General features: G+C 37.3%; 1 protein-coding gene across 1 annotated transcript in view; it reads right to left on the minus strand.

Moving 5' to 3' along the window:
• TMEM232 (transmembrane protein 232) overlaps positions 1–14,854 on the minus strand; it is a 259,927-nt gene that overhangs the window by 147,726 nt on the left and 97,347 nt on the right. The window contains 1 exon segment of the mRNA XM_007451224.1: positions 9,464–9,711. Within this exon segment, the coding sequence (XP_007451286.1) occupies positions 9,464–9,711 (248 nt within the window).

The raw sequence follows: 14,854 nt of genomic DNA on the forward strand, positions 1-14,854 counted from the left end.
ATAAGCCTATGAAATATCCAGAAAGACCATTAAGATATGTTTCTAAGTGATAATCTAACTTCATAATTTCTTGGTATTTTGATACATGCATATATTTCATTAGAGGTTAGAAATTCATTTCTGTCATGTGTACATAGATATACATATATTATATACAGTATACAGTATTACTGCCCTTCCTGACCAATGGATCTCATCTACAAACTTAGAAAGCTTCATGTATTGGTTTGGCACTTAACTTTTTGTTGTTGTTGTTAGGTAGATACTGCAAGGCCTTTGCAAGTATGCGTCATATATAAAAAACTGTAATTCTTTTGTCATCTGCATTTATATTTTTTGTGTAGTGAGCAGAAAGTGCTGCTCAGAGAAACTCAAAGAGGGATATTCTATCACTGTCTAGGGAGATTATTTTGGAAATTCTCCCTTGTCCATCCTTGAAATCAACATCTCCATAGACTTAAAAAAATTTTAAAGCATTACTATATACTAATTAGTTATCAGAACCGTCCATGAATTTTTCTCAAGTTGTTATAAACTGTAGATTTTCTCCAACCCCTCTGGCTATATCTAAGGTTTGGTTTGTTGTTTATTTTGCTATCATTCTCTTCCTTCCAGATATTAAACGGTGGTGTTCCTCAAAATTCCACGCCAGGTCTGCCTCTCATCTCCCTTGATGTTCTTTACCAAGGCAGTGTTGCTTGTGCCCATGACATTAGTCACCACCTTCATTCAGTGACTCAGCGCAGACTGTGTCCCTGAATAACAGTACTGAGAAACTCACTTTCTACTTGACTTCTCCACTTAAAGCTCTCAAAAGCACTACTTCAAATTCAGCATCTTTCCCTACCCCCAACCACACCCTACTCTCCCCCATCACCCCTTGTCTCGGTGAATCGCACCGCTATTGGACTAGTTGCTCAATCTGGAAAAGGCATTTTCCTCTCTGCACCTCCTGTCATTCTATCTAATCATCATCAAATTCTATTGCTTTTTCTTCCAAATCTTATGCAAATCCTTCTGCCTCCTTTCCATTGGTATTGCCACCAACCTAGTGCACTCTGTATTACAATAGCATCCTATGCACTTCCCCAACATAACAAAGCCAACAATGATAACAATGAAAATGACTATGATACATAGTAATAAAACTAATATATTTATTATACTGATCAATAACATATCAGTATATTTATTATATTACATGTATAATTATGCCACCATATATTTATTAATACAATAATAATAAACATTTTTGTCCTTACTCTGTGCCAGATACTATAGTAAGCACTTTTAGTTGACTACCTCATTGATTTCTCTTAAGTACCAGCAAGAAAGGTGCTATCATTACCCCATTTTATAGACAAAAACATTCAGATTTAGAGAAGTTAAGTGACTTGTCCAAGGTACATCACACCTACGGTCATGTCACAACCTCAAACACATAAACACACACACACACCACTCCTCACTCCTTACTCTACCATATAACACACATTCAGTGCCTTCTTATGGCTTCTAAGATAAAGCTGAAAACCATGACCAACTCTTCAGCTTCATCCTCCTGTGGTCTCAGTGACCCAGCTATAGAACTGTTCTTTTAGTTCCTTAAATGCTCCATGATCAATTTCACCGGGGGGTGGGGGGGGGGCTTTGAACATCCTGTGCCCTTCTGCTTAGTATTTGTTATTCAATAATTATTAAATGTCTAATATAGGTCAGGTACTACTAAACTGTATTGAATAACTGAAAATACAGAAAAAATAGAAAATTGTGGGTGCAAAGTCCCAAATGTCTTTATGGTGGAAAACCAATATGCTAGAGACACAATCAGTCATTCTGAACAAGAAACCATCAATTACACTCTAAGCATAGTTTGTCTTTGTCTTCCTAGTGCCTAACACAGTGCCTGCACACAGAGGTGTATAGTTAATGCTTACTGAAGGAATATGCAACCTGTATCAGGAGTTCTGTTTTCTCCCTACCATTTAAATCCGTACCGAGAGCCCAGGAAAGACTAGGTTAGTTGGGGAGCGACATTTGCTCTGACAGGTGGACAGAAAGCACCTGCCCTGGGTACTAAGGTTTTCAAAGATTCATATGCCCGATCAAGTACTTAATCCTATCAAGGAGACATTTAGAAACTGGGGAAGATTAAGCTTCATTAAATATGACTTCATATTTTCTGAGAATCTAGAGAGTGGGAAGACTACTCCAATTTGATTAACGTCATATCCAAGTTTAAATTCTAATTAACAGGTAATAAACACTTGTCAACCACTGCAAAAGCATTTCATCATAAGCTAAACAACATTGCCCTTTTTTGTTGTTGGTTTTTTTCGGTACCTGGGCCTCTCACTGTTGTGTCCTCTCCCGTTGCGGAGCACAGGCTCCGGACGCGCAAGCTCAGCGGCCATGGCTCACGGGCCCAGCTGCTCCGCGGCATGTGGGATCTTCCCGGACCGGGGCATGAACCCGTGTCCCCTGCATCGGCAGGTGGACTCTCAACCACTGCGCCAACAGGGAAGCCCACCCTTTTCTTTGAAAGAGCAAAGTGCACATAAAAAACAAAACCCAAAAAAACAGATTTTGTTTTTGTTTTCTGTTGCACAACTTTTGTCTTCTCATAGGGCTGTCATTTGAATCTAATTGATCTGTATTTGAAACATATCAATAGAATGTTTTTACATCTCATCCAATTCATTTTAATACCTGTGCCATTTTTAAGATTCTGCATTACATCATGTTACTGTGAATGGAGAACTCCTGGGGTTGATGATCGTATTGAAGCTGGACAGCTTGTCTTATAAGCACAAAGCCACTGCAGTGAAAGTGGCAGCTAAAGCTATGGCCCCACTGATAACACCTAGAATTCCTGTTCAGACCAAGGCTCCACTGGAAAGGCAGGAAAGGAGAGGAGACAACCTAAGATAGATGGGGACTGACCTATCTCCGAGGGAAGACTGGAGGTAAACAGAGTCATGTATTGGAAATGGATGTATTTTGCACAGTCCTGTCGCTGGCAATTGGACTTCACTTCCAATACTATTTCACTCTAGAAATTTTAACACTTTAAATGACTGATCTGAGCTGATCATCTAACCAACATTTTAATAATAAAATATTTCACAAAAGTTCAAAACATAGGGGCCCATCTCTGAAGACCCATTCGTGTTCTCTATTTCTCTTCAGCTGAAAATTATCATCAGCCATGGGAACTATCAAGATTCCAAACTTTACTCTTCCATAATGGGTCTTGATACTGTACCCTCAAAATGCATGTATGACTTGGAACCAGATCTGAATTGTGTTTTAATTCAAAAACTAGAAACAAGAAGGGAAGCAAAACATAACCGAAAATGAAATCATCGGGAAACTGTATGTTCTTTTTTAAAGGTTTCTAGCAGTAATTCATAACATGTAAATTTTCCACATATTATTTATCACAGTTGTATTAATAAATATATTATGAAGAAAATAAATATTTTAGAAAATCTACTCAATTAAAGAACAAAAGGATAAGAAACTAACATGTCCAGACTCTTTACATACATTCTTTCCTTCTATCCTCAGGACAAACCTAAGAGGAATGTACAACTTTTACATTTTTAAAGATTAGAAGCCTAAGGCTCAAAGAAGTTAAGTAACTTACTCTAAATCAATCAGAAAAAAAGCTATAAGATAAACATTCTTGATATTCTGTAAAGGAGGCATAGACTTTTTTCTCCTGCATGAAACAGAACTAGACAGATATGTTTAAAGCATTTTATTTAAGAATCTTTTGGAGCTCTCCTTTTTTAAATCTCTCTCTCCAAATAGATTTTTTTTTTTCCTCCATTGACTTTAGCTAAAAGTCATACTACTTAATGGAAAGTGCCTCCTCTGACATAAATTTCCTAATATTAGCTAGAGAGATGCAGAGCCCAGAAAAGAGTCAAGTTCTGAAAATCAAGATACAGAAATTGAAAAAGACACTTACAAAAAGTCTTTTCTTTTCTTTTTTGTTTTTTTTTGCGGTACTCAGGCCTCTCACTGGTGTGGCCTCTCCCGCTGCGGAGCACAGGCTCCGGACTCACAGGCTCAGCGGCCATGGCTCACGAGTCCAACCACTCCGCGTCACCTGGGATCCTCCCGGACCGGGACACAAACCTGCGTCCCCTGCATCGACAGGCGGACTCTCAACCACTGCGCCACCAGGGAAGCCCAAAAGTCTTTTCTTATGACTTGAAGATAAGTTTTTTTTAACAACTGCTCAAGGCTTTACCATCACATGAAGTCCCACATGAGGGGAAAGACAGCATAGTAGACTCAGGAGTCAGAATGCATTTGTTTAAATTCAAACTCTAGCACTTAATGATTATAAATTCTTGGGCAAATTACTTAACCTCTCAGTATTCATATCTACAAAATGGATATTTTATAGATATATAAAATCTATAAAATGGATAAAATAATCAATCTACATCTAAGGGTAGTGCTTAGCGTAGTGCCTTGTTTATAAAATGTACTCATGTAGGGTGGCAAACAGAATTGTTTGACTATAACACTGGAGATTCATCTTGAATTGCTCGGCAACTTGGAAGCTAGAATTAGGGGTCCTAAGCATCTCCCATGTTGTAAACCCAACTCACCAGGGAGCCCAGTGGCTTCCTATTACAACCATTAAGACCACTTCCCAAGGGCTCCAAGTCCTGAGCATCTGGCATTTCTAGCATCCCTATCCAGCTGATGCCCACCTACCTCAGGTGACTTGGCAACTGGGCCCAAAATGTTTATTTCTTCCTTGAGAAGGCAGTTTCACCCTTCCATTATAAGAATGTAGAATAGCAGTCATGCAGTGTCTCTCCCCTCAAAACGCAAATCTAGTGTAATGTCCAGTTGCTTGCCCAGACTCCAGCATCCCTTCCACTGAGACAATGAGAAATTGGGACCACGCGTGCCTCTTTTTGCTGCTCACTGTTGGTCTTTCCAGTAAAACCTATCTCCCGGGACACTGTGGTATCCACCTTTCCCCACCTCGTCTCCATTCAGCAAATGTTAGCTACTCCTAGCTCCACTACCTTGGAATTGGCTCCTTTTATAAAGGAGGATTCATAGGATACACAGTAGCCTTTGGTACGACCACCCTGTTATGAGGTCAGCTATGTAAAATGTCCTGCCTGAATGACTACAGATGTTCTCAGTCAGTTCTTGCTTGTTTCATCTGGGCTCTCTTCCAAGTGCTGGTCTTATGAATGAAGTCTTCTGATATAAAATTTGTGAGCAAACTAAGCCTAATCAGAGATAAAGTTTTAAGTTAATATTCTCCTAGTCTTTACATGTGTGCGAATAATTAGCTGTTTGTGAGTTTTTAGGGTTTCAAGGCATAAGCTTAGAAAATACACTTACAAGAAACCTCAGAAGACAAAAAGTATAGATGTAGAAACTGGTTTTTGAAAATTTGATCTTCAGAGTTCTGAATTCTCAGCCTTAAGGTAAATTTAAGATAGTTTTACTGACAAAGAGAGAAAAGGAAAAAACTATGCTTTGAAGTAGAAGTATACTATGCCTCGGTTTTTGGCTGCAATTTTTATGATATAGTAAAGAAACATAATGATTTTTTTCATTTTTTAAAAAAATGCTGAGGGGCAAGAAGAGCATGCATCCAACAGCATGTCCCACTAAAAAGCAAAACCCCCAAAATTCAATGTACAGAAGCAAAACAATGAATTTTCTTTTGAAAAATTTTGTAAAGGAAAGAGGTCAGATCTGCAAGTCATTCAAAGCAAAATATATATATTTATAAACATATAAAGAAAGAATTCCCATTTTGAGAGAATTTTACAGGCTAAAAACACAAGTGAAGAAAAATATTTGGGGGAAAAAGTGATAGGTCATCAGATATAGTGGATGCTTCAGCAATAAGGAAGATCCTATGTTCTTACTGGTAAATGTTCACATTTTCGCACTGAAATAGGTACACTTTAGTGCTCCATGGCAACAGAGAAACATATTATCTTAAATTTCCTGTCTTCCTACCTCTTAAATGTGCCCCATCTTCTGTAGGAGTCCTTAAATGTTGGCCTTCTTGCTATCTTACACATTGCTTTTTGATGAAAACACAAAATGGAGCTTTCTAGGAATACGTGATAAGGAATTGGTGATATGACCCTATGCAAGAAGACCTTTAAAAGGTGAAAAAGAGCTAAGCATACAGTGGGCTTTAAATTATGTCTTTGTGCTTTATCTATAGGATTCCACCATGCTCAGAAGTTCATTAACTGCATTGATTCCAGTCTGTGGACCTGGACGTGGGAGGAGGTAGAGAAATGACAAAAGGAGCTATAGCTACGGGACTGTTCACTAGATGGAGAATCAAGCAAATGGAAGAAACATTTCCCACAGTTAATGTTTAGTGAGCCAGAGCCATTTTTTCAATGCATTAAAAGTTAAAGTTAGGGCTTCCCTGGTGGTGCAGTGGTTGAGAACCTGCCTGCTAACGCAGGGGACACGGGTTCAAGCCCTGGTCTGGGAGGATCCTACATGCCGCGGAGCAACTAGGCCCGTGAGCCACAACTACTGAGCCTGCGCGTCTGGAGCCTGTGCTCCGCAGCAAGACAGGCCGCGATAGTGAGAGGCCCGCGTACCGCGATGAAGAGTGGCCCCCACTTGCCACAACTAGAGAAAGCCCTCGCACAGAAACGAAGACCCAACACAGCAAAAATAAATAAATAAACTACTAAAACTCCTACCCCCAACATCTTCTTAAAAAAAAAAAATTAAAGTTAAGGCTTAAACATGCTTTTCAACAACTTTTTAAAAAGTAGGTCTATCCCTTACCCCAAACAGACAGTAGAGGCTGTTCAACCAGGACTGACCTAGTCTTTGTCTTGATATCACTGAGCTCTAGCCCTATTCACTCACATCTGGTATAGCCAGGGATCAGTTCATCCCTGACTGGAGCTGACAATAGGCACAACTCCAGGGGGCACAGTTCCCATGCTCTACAGTGTGAAGGGTGCAATGTGAAAGTCACCCTGTGCTGCCCCGAGGGACTTCTGCTAGAGGGAAGCTCAGGCTGCTGTGTTGCTGTGGCTCTCATTCAAGCCAGAGACCCTAAGTTTAATTTCTAGAGGCTGTAATGAGCTGTGAAAAAATGGATAAGAAGATAACATTTTTTAAAGATCAGTGATGGATGATTCTCATTTATGTAATGAACTGTAGGCTGAGGAGAAATCTCATATACTAATCCTTCAAAACCTATAGGACTCTTTGGGTCTTAACCCCACCCCTTGCCTCTTATGCCTCCTACTCTGACCCTGCATGTTCTCTACCCCTGTCCCCAAACCCTGTGCATATGTCTCCATTGTACTTTCCATTCTCAGTATGTCTCTCCCCTTACTTCTATCTTCTCCCTTTCCTTTTGATCTCTTTCATCTTTCTTTCTGCTCCTAACATTTATTTCTCTGTTCTGTTATTTTAAGCATTCCCAATATGTCGCCTTATCTCTAACTCTCTAGGTCCTTCCTTTCTGTGTCCCAGTGGGCATCATTCATCTCCAGCTGCCTTTTTACTGTCTATCCACCCTTTCCCCCACTGTTTCTTTAATCTCCTTTGGTCAATACCCCGTTTCTTTTATTTTTCTAGTTTCTTTCTTTCTATCTTTTCCTTTAACTGACCATGATGAGAAACCAAAGTACAGTGTCCTCTCTGGTCCCAGACTGATTTTTCTTCTGTGTCTGTGGTCCTTGAAAATGTACAGAAGACATTTGGGGATTCAAAAGTAAATCTCAATACCCATAACATTTAAAGCTGGCCTTTCCATTACACCTTGAACATATTGCAATTTTATAGATATTTATAACACATGCTGAAGAACATTTTTATACTATTTATTCCTGCACCACACATGAGACTACTAAAGTGCAGGCTGTGTGATCCTTAATCTCAGCTCTACATATATTCCTCACTGGCTTTAGAATTCTTGAAAAAATGCTTAAACCTATGTAAAAACTCTTCTCAAGCATGTGTCTATTTTTCTCTTGACTACTTGTGTGCACAAAAGGAAAACTTGCCTCCTCGCCTTGTTTCACCCAGTTATTACCCCTGCACTAAAGTCCACCTTTGGGCAGCAACAGTCACATGATTTTGGAACTCAGATAATGATTTAGGCAAATGCTGAGGAAGAAAACTTCCCAAATAATTTAGCATCTTCTTCAAGAAACCAGAAAGTAAGCCACAAAATAGATCAAAGAAGTAGTAACAGACTCATAAACATAAGAACAAAAATACATGAGTTAGAATCTAAAAGCTGGTTCATGGAAAAAATAATATAAAATAGATAAAATACCAAACAAACTACTTAAGAAGGGTAAAAGGGACAAAATGCAAATACACAAAATGAGAATTAGTTAAGGGGAAGGGGATAACCACAGAAACAGAGAAAATAGAAGGAATCTTAAGACACTATTTTGTTCAATTATGGCCAAAAAATTCAGAAAAATGGAATAAAACATGTAATATTTAAAGAAAGCATAATTTGCTAAAATTGACTTAAAAATAAGGAGAAAGATCTAAAGAGACCGATATTCAGGACTGATACTCCAGATACTTTTATGGCAGGGGCCTCAAACAGTAAGAACGGAATCCAGCTGTACCTGCACATTATGGCTGAATATAAGCCCTGCCAAGAGCCACATAAAACAGAAGAATTTGACAAAGAACTACCCTTAGAAGAGCTATAAGGTACTAATGGTTTAAGAGGAAATTCTACCAAAGCTTAAAAGAGTAGACAATTCCAAATTATTGAAATTTTAGAACATAGAAAAAGAAAATAAATGGGCATTTCGTATTTGATAAAGATATTTAAAATCAGGGAAAAATATTGAAGGGAGGTAGATCACTCAATAAATGTTGCTGGGACAATTGAGTAGCCACATGGATCTATACATCACACTACATAACAGAAAAAATTTCAAATGGACCAATGACTAAAGTGTTCAAAATGTATCCTTAAAAGTACTAGGAGAAATGTGACAACACTTTAATCTTAAAATGAAAAGAACTTTCCTAAAAAGACTTTTAAAAATCCATAAACCATAGTGGAAAATGGAGAGAAAATTTTAAATATACTTATAATTTATTATATTGACATTTTATAGATGCTGGAAGGATACATAGCATTTAATGATAGGGAGAGATGGGGGTAAACTAGGCAAATGTAGGTCACTATGGAAGAGAGGCTTTCACTTTATTAAAATATTGATTTATATTACATAGTAATACCTATTTTAAGCATGAGGAAATACTTTCTGAGAAAGGAATACTTGCTTATGATAAAATATCTAGGAGGAGGTGGAGCCAAGATTTGAATTAAAAAAGAGACACTGAGTTAAATAATGTGGCACCTGATTATATATAATTTATACAAGTCCAAAAGGTAATATGTTAGAATAACTGAACTATTTTGAATAGTGCTTCACTTTACCTTACAGTAAATTGTAGAACTCTCTTCTTCATGGAATCCTGCTTTTTGTTCAAATATTTCATTTGGTGCCATTTTGTCAAAGGTTTTTTCAAAGGAAGAACACAGGTATCAGTGGAAGGGAAGAATAGTTTGGAAAGTATGTTGGCAATTCTCCATCCTATATATTTGGAGAAATTTTCATCCCCTGCATTTGATGAAACTTTTGTACTATAACTTGTGAAAGGATCAGTTGGGTCATTTATCTTAGCCTGTTGAAAGAAAAGAAAAAAGAACCAGTTGACATAGAATTAAATGAGAAAAAATAATGTATTATTATTAAAGTTAAAATGTATTTTCTTTGACTAATGTTGCATTCTTCCTATTAAAATAAGCTTTAAAAGAGAAATGCAGTTCCCCAAAAGATTTTAAAAATCATAACAAGAATTTTCAATGAAATAAACAGTTAAGCATGAAGGAGATCAGTCTTGAAATTTCAAAAAAGTAATGATATAATTTCTATTTTAAATTTGTATACTTTCCACACAAGAATTTCATAAGCATTTGTAATATTTATTTAATAAGAAATTAAGCAATCAGTTGAAGTAATACAAATGTTTTATTAAGTCAGAATTTCATTTCTCTGTGCATAATCTAAACTTTCCTTGAAGTCAACAGAAAATTTCTATAGCACAAAACTTGAGTAAAGTAAAAAAACAACAAGGGCTTTATATTTAGCTTTCATTGGAGATGTTCTAGGATTTAGATTTATATTAAATTGAATATGTCCTAATATAGAAAAAAACCTAACATAAAAATTCCACAATACTTAAGCAATTTTTATTCAGGAAAGAGCAATTTTCTGAATTTTCCTATTTATATTCAATAATGTCCACGACTGATTTTTAATTATATCTTCTTTTGAGACAGCTAGAGGCATGTTTTCCTTGGCTGGTATCAGTAATAATAAATGAAGATGTAAGTTTCAAAATGTCATGTATTATACTTTTTTTTAGTGTTTAGAATATGCTAATATTAAAAACTCTGTCATAACTAAGTTAGGTGCTGCCTCCTATTATTTAAGTTCTTTCAGTTTTATTTAATATTATCCATCTTTGGGCAGCTCATTACCAGTCACTCAGGATTCATTTTAAATGTCTATATAGATCCTATGGTAGAAAACAAAGGAATGAAAAACGTTTTTCTACATATGAATATCTAACTAACCTCTTTAGGATTCCAAGATCAGGATTAGCTCAATGAAATTACTATTTAAAGACTGACTATTGCATTATCTAGACAAAATTACAGTGGAAAAAATGAGAACAATCTTATGATAAAGATTGAAAACATACCTTTATTTTATTAAAGCAATAAGGAAAATAGCAAAAGACAAAGTAAATACATATGGAATACTGTGAAATGATGAGAAAGAATAACATGCAAAAAACGTGTAAAAAATACGGTGAAAATCATGCAAATAGGTAAGCATCAAAAAAAATGAAATGAGGGCTCAAAATAGGCTCAAAGTGCTAGAAAATTAATACTGACATTTAAAAAAGAGAGCTGTATTTTCACTATTTCAGAAAAGGAACTTTATCACTAGCCCTCATTGAAATATACCTATTCTTAAATATCTTTGATTTCAATTACCTCTGGATGTTGAAATTAGTATACAATTATGTTTATACTATTCCCAGTTGTGTATCTTGCTTATTAACTAGGTCAAAATCATGGAAAGGGCATTCAATTTCAAAGAAGAAATTAAATTGTGCCAAGAACACTCAGTAGCTGTTGTGATTTTTAGGACATTATTTAATGTCTCAAAGTCTGCATGTTCATCTGTAAAATGGTAATCACAATACCTGGGCTGTTTATTCTGCTTAGTTTCTCTGGATTAATTTTTTCATAAGAAAAGGTACTTCAAAATCAATAACAACATATAGTTGCACAAACATACTACTATGAGCTCTTCCATTGCTAAGAGAATGATGAATTAATAAATGTGTAAGTGAATGGACCAACATCACATGATTTCTGGTAAAATACATTGTTTCCAGGAGAGCATTACCCTGCATTATAGAATCTTAATGCTCTTTTCGTTTTGTCTCATTTGGCTACGCTTTGCTTTCTTCCCTCCCAGACTGGATAGGTTATATTGATCCAGATGCCAGCTCTCTCAAATAGCAAAATGAAGGCATTGCTGCATCTTTCACGATGGTTCCCTGGTTGAAAGCCCAGGTTAGTTTTCTGCCCTCAATGACGTCCAAGGCATTCAACTTACGGAAATGTAGCTTCAAATATTGGTCAAAGGCATATTTGCCTTATCTATAAAAGGTTTTGTCTGTTTTCCTGCAGGAAAAAGCCAGGAAAGAATATGGGGCTTTGCAGTTAGCAAGATCTGAAATCAGGTCTGGCTATCCCACTTACTAATTTATTTATTTATTTATTTATTATTATTATTTTTTAATTTATTTATTTCAATTAATTTATTATTTTTGGCTGTGTTGGGTCTTCTTTGTGGTGTACAGGCTTCTCATTCTGGTGGCTTCTCTTGCTGCAGAGCACGGGCTCTAGAGCACAGGGGCTTCAGTGATGAGGCATGTGGGCTCAGTAGTTGTAGCTTGTGGGCTCTCTTACAGCAAAGGCTCAGCAGCTGTGGTGCACGGGCTTAGCTGCTCTGCAGCATGTGGGATCTTCCCAGACCAGGGCTTGAACCCATGTCCCCTGCATTGGCAGGCAGATTCTTAAAGACTGTGCCACCAGGGAAGCCCCCGCATACTAATTTAAAATGCAAACTTGGGGAATTTAGTTAACCTCTCCAGGTCTATATTTTGTGTTTAGTTTGGTTCCATTTTGTTTTTCATTTGTGATGTGGAGATAATAATTACCACCTCGGAGTTTTGTGAGGATTCACTTAGACAACAAAGGATTATCTGTCTAGCCAATAGTGAGAAGCTCAATAGGCATCAGTTGCTTCAGGGCTACCCTAAGACAGACACTGATGTTCTGGCTTTTATAAGATCCTTCCACCACCAATCTTGAGAAGACTTGAACTAACCTCTTCATGCTGAAAACAAATTTGTTACATAGCCACTTTTATATTAACAAATCTATCAAACAGGATTATAATTATACTTCCATAGTCATCTCTATTCTAAAGAGTCTTCCTTCTCTTAAAGATATTATTCTCATTTTAAAATTCAGAGACTATGAATTTATTTATGCTAATGGTGCATAAGTATAAATCTATACTTCTTGGAAGTAAACTTACCCAAAATATGAATGACCATTATTTAGATTCCAAATTCATGAATTTACTACTATTGACTGCCAATGAATACTACCCCAAACTCCAATCTTTATACATTATTTATACATTTACATTTTTATCATGTGTGCCTATTTTCTTAGCAATGCCATGCAAGCTTTAAAAGTCAGGATTTTTCTTATTGCATTGTTGAAATGACATTTTTTATTAAGAAACAACTGGCAGGTTTTATTATCTATGATAATTTTACTGATTTGGTATTAAAATTGAAAAAGTGATATTTCTGAAGAATATTTCTCTCTCACATAGGTTGTAGCAACATGCAAGGTCAGATACCCACTCTTCTGTCTTTATATTGGGCATAATGATGGTAAAAACCAGGATTCATTTAGGTTGGCAAGAAGATGGATGTCAGAGCAGATGAAATTATGCAGGGAATTATGATGTAGTAGCAATACAAAAGAAAATAAAAGCTTGTCCAGAGTTCTGAATTTTCCATCAATAATTAGGGAAATGTAGTACTGAAGTTTAAGCTAACTCACACTACCCTCGACATGATGGAATAAAAGAGAAAGAAATAGGATATTCAGCCACTGTGGCATAGTTTGCATTAAATTTTGTCTCCATCTCTTACTATGTCTCTGTTTCTGGTCTCCACCTGTCCTTAAGTAGTCTCAGACCTGGGAACATTTAACTTATTTGTGAAAAAAATTATAATTTTTTTTTCAAACTTCAAAATTTAAATATAAGTGACTTACTGGTGGTCTCAAAAGGTTATTTCCTACAGGAGTTATAAAATCTCACAAAGGAGGACAGCATGAGTAACTCCTTGTTACTAAAATTGTGGCCCTTAGACAATTATTATTGTCATTACCTAGGAGCATGTTCTAAATAGAGAATTTCAGGCCCTACTCCTGAATATATTAAAGTTTAAAAAGGACTGATGTAGTAGATTAAGAAAAGGACTAGATGGGAATATCCATTTTCTCACTTTACAAGTTGTGTGATCTTGCACAAGTTACTTAACCTCTCTAAGCATGTTTCTTCATTCCTAAAATAGAATAATAAAAATACTGTCCTTTCTAGGTTACTGTAAAAATTAAACACAAAACGTGAATATATTTTCTAGCATAGTGTCTGGCACACAAATGTTCTTCAATAAATGTTAGTTCCTTGTTTATATCTAATTTTGGAGGCAGGATGACATGGAAATGGCAAAGCCTTTGGGTTAAACTCACTCATAGGTGCATTCACCAATAGCTACTTCTTTTAATCTTGTTTAGACTCAGATCCTCTATCCATATGGGTGATGATGGTGGTGGGAGAGTTATAAGGCTTAGATGAGTTAATAAAGGTAAGATACTTAGCACAGTGACTGGTGCATTGTAAAAACTCTACAAATATTTTTGTTTTCTTAAAACAACGTATCTGTTATACTGGAATTCTATTCATAAGTATTTAAAGAAACCACTCTCTTTCAAAAATACACCTCCCTTTCTATGTTTAAGAGTTTCCATTTATGTCAAAAGAAGAGCCATATGTGGGGGATGAGAGAGATCGTTAATGAGAGAATAGAGACTAATAGTGCTGTTTATTCTATTTTGCTGCTTAAAGAGTACATTAGGAAGATGGCAGCATGGGAGGATGCGGAGTTCACGTCTCCCTACAACTAGGGCACCTGCTGGATGCTGGTGGGGGACCTCAATACCCAAGGAAATGGGAGGGGAGTGAGGGGGAGGAGAAGTGGAGGCCAGACAGGACCAGTGTCCCAGAGGGGTGGCTGGGAGAGGGGAGGGGTTCCCACGCCTGGCGGGACCCTTGGGAGCTTGGAGGATCAGTGGGGAGTGCACCTAGAATTTCTCCTGCCCAACTGAGTCCTGGGAGGCCTGCTGGGCTCCCAGACCTGGTCCTCTGTTCTCTGGGGCCCCCTCTGGGCCACGTGGGTCCTAGGAGCATAGGAGAGAGGTGGGGGGAGAATAGGAGAGGCGGATGGGGTGGGGCCCTCCAGGACTGGAGGGTCAGGGGAGGCACGGAGGGTATTTCCCCCACTCACTTGGGCCCTAGGAAGCCTGCTAGGCTACCGGGCCTGGTCCTCAATTCTCCAGAGCCCCCTATGACCTTGTGAGTCCTAGGGGCATGGGAGG

This window comes from Lipotes vexillifer, unplaced genomic scaffold (genome assembly GCF_000442215.2).
Source record: "Lipotes vexillifer unplaced genomic scaffold, Lipotes_vexillifer_v1.1 scaffold91, whole genome shotgun sequence".
In the NCBI taxonomy this organism is placed as follows: Eukaryota; Metazoa; Chordata; class Mammalia; order Artiodactyla; family Lipotidae; genus Lipotes; species Lipotes vexillifer.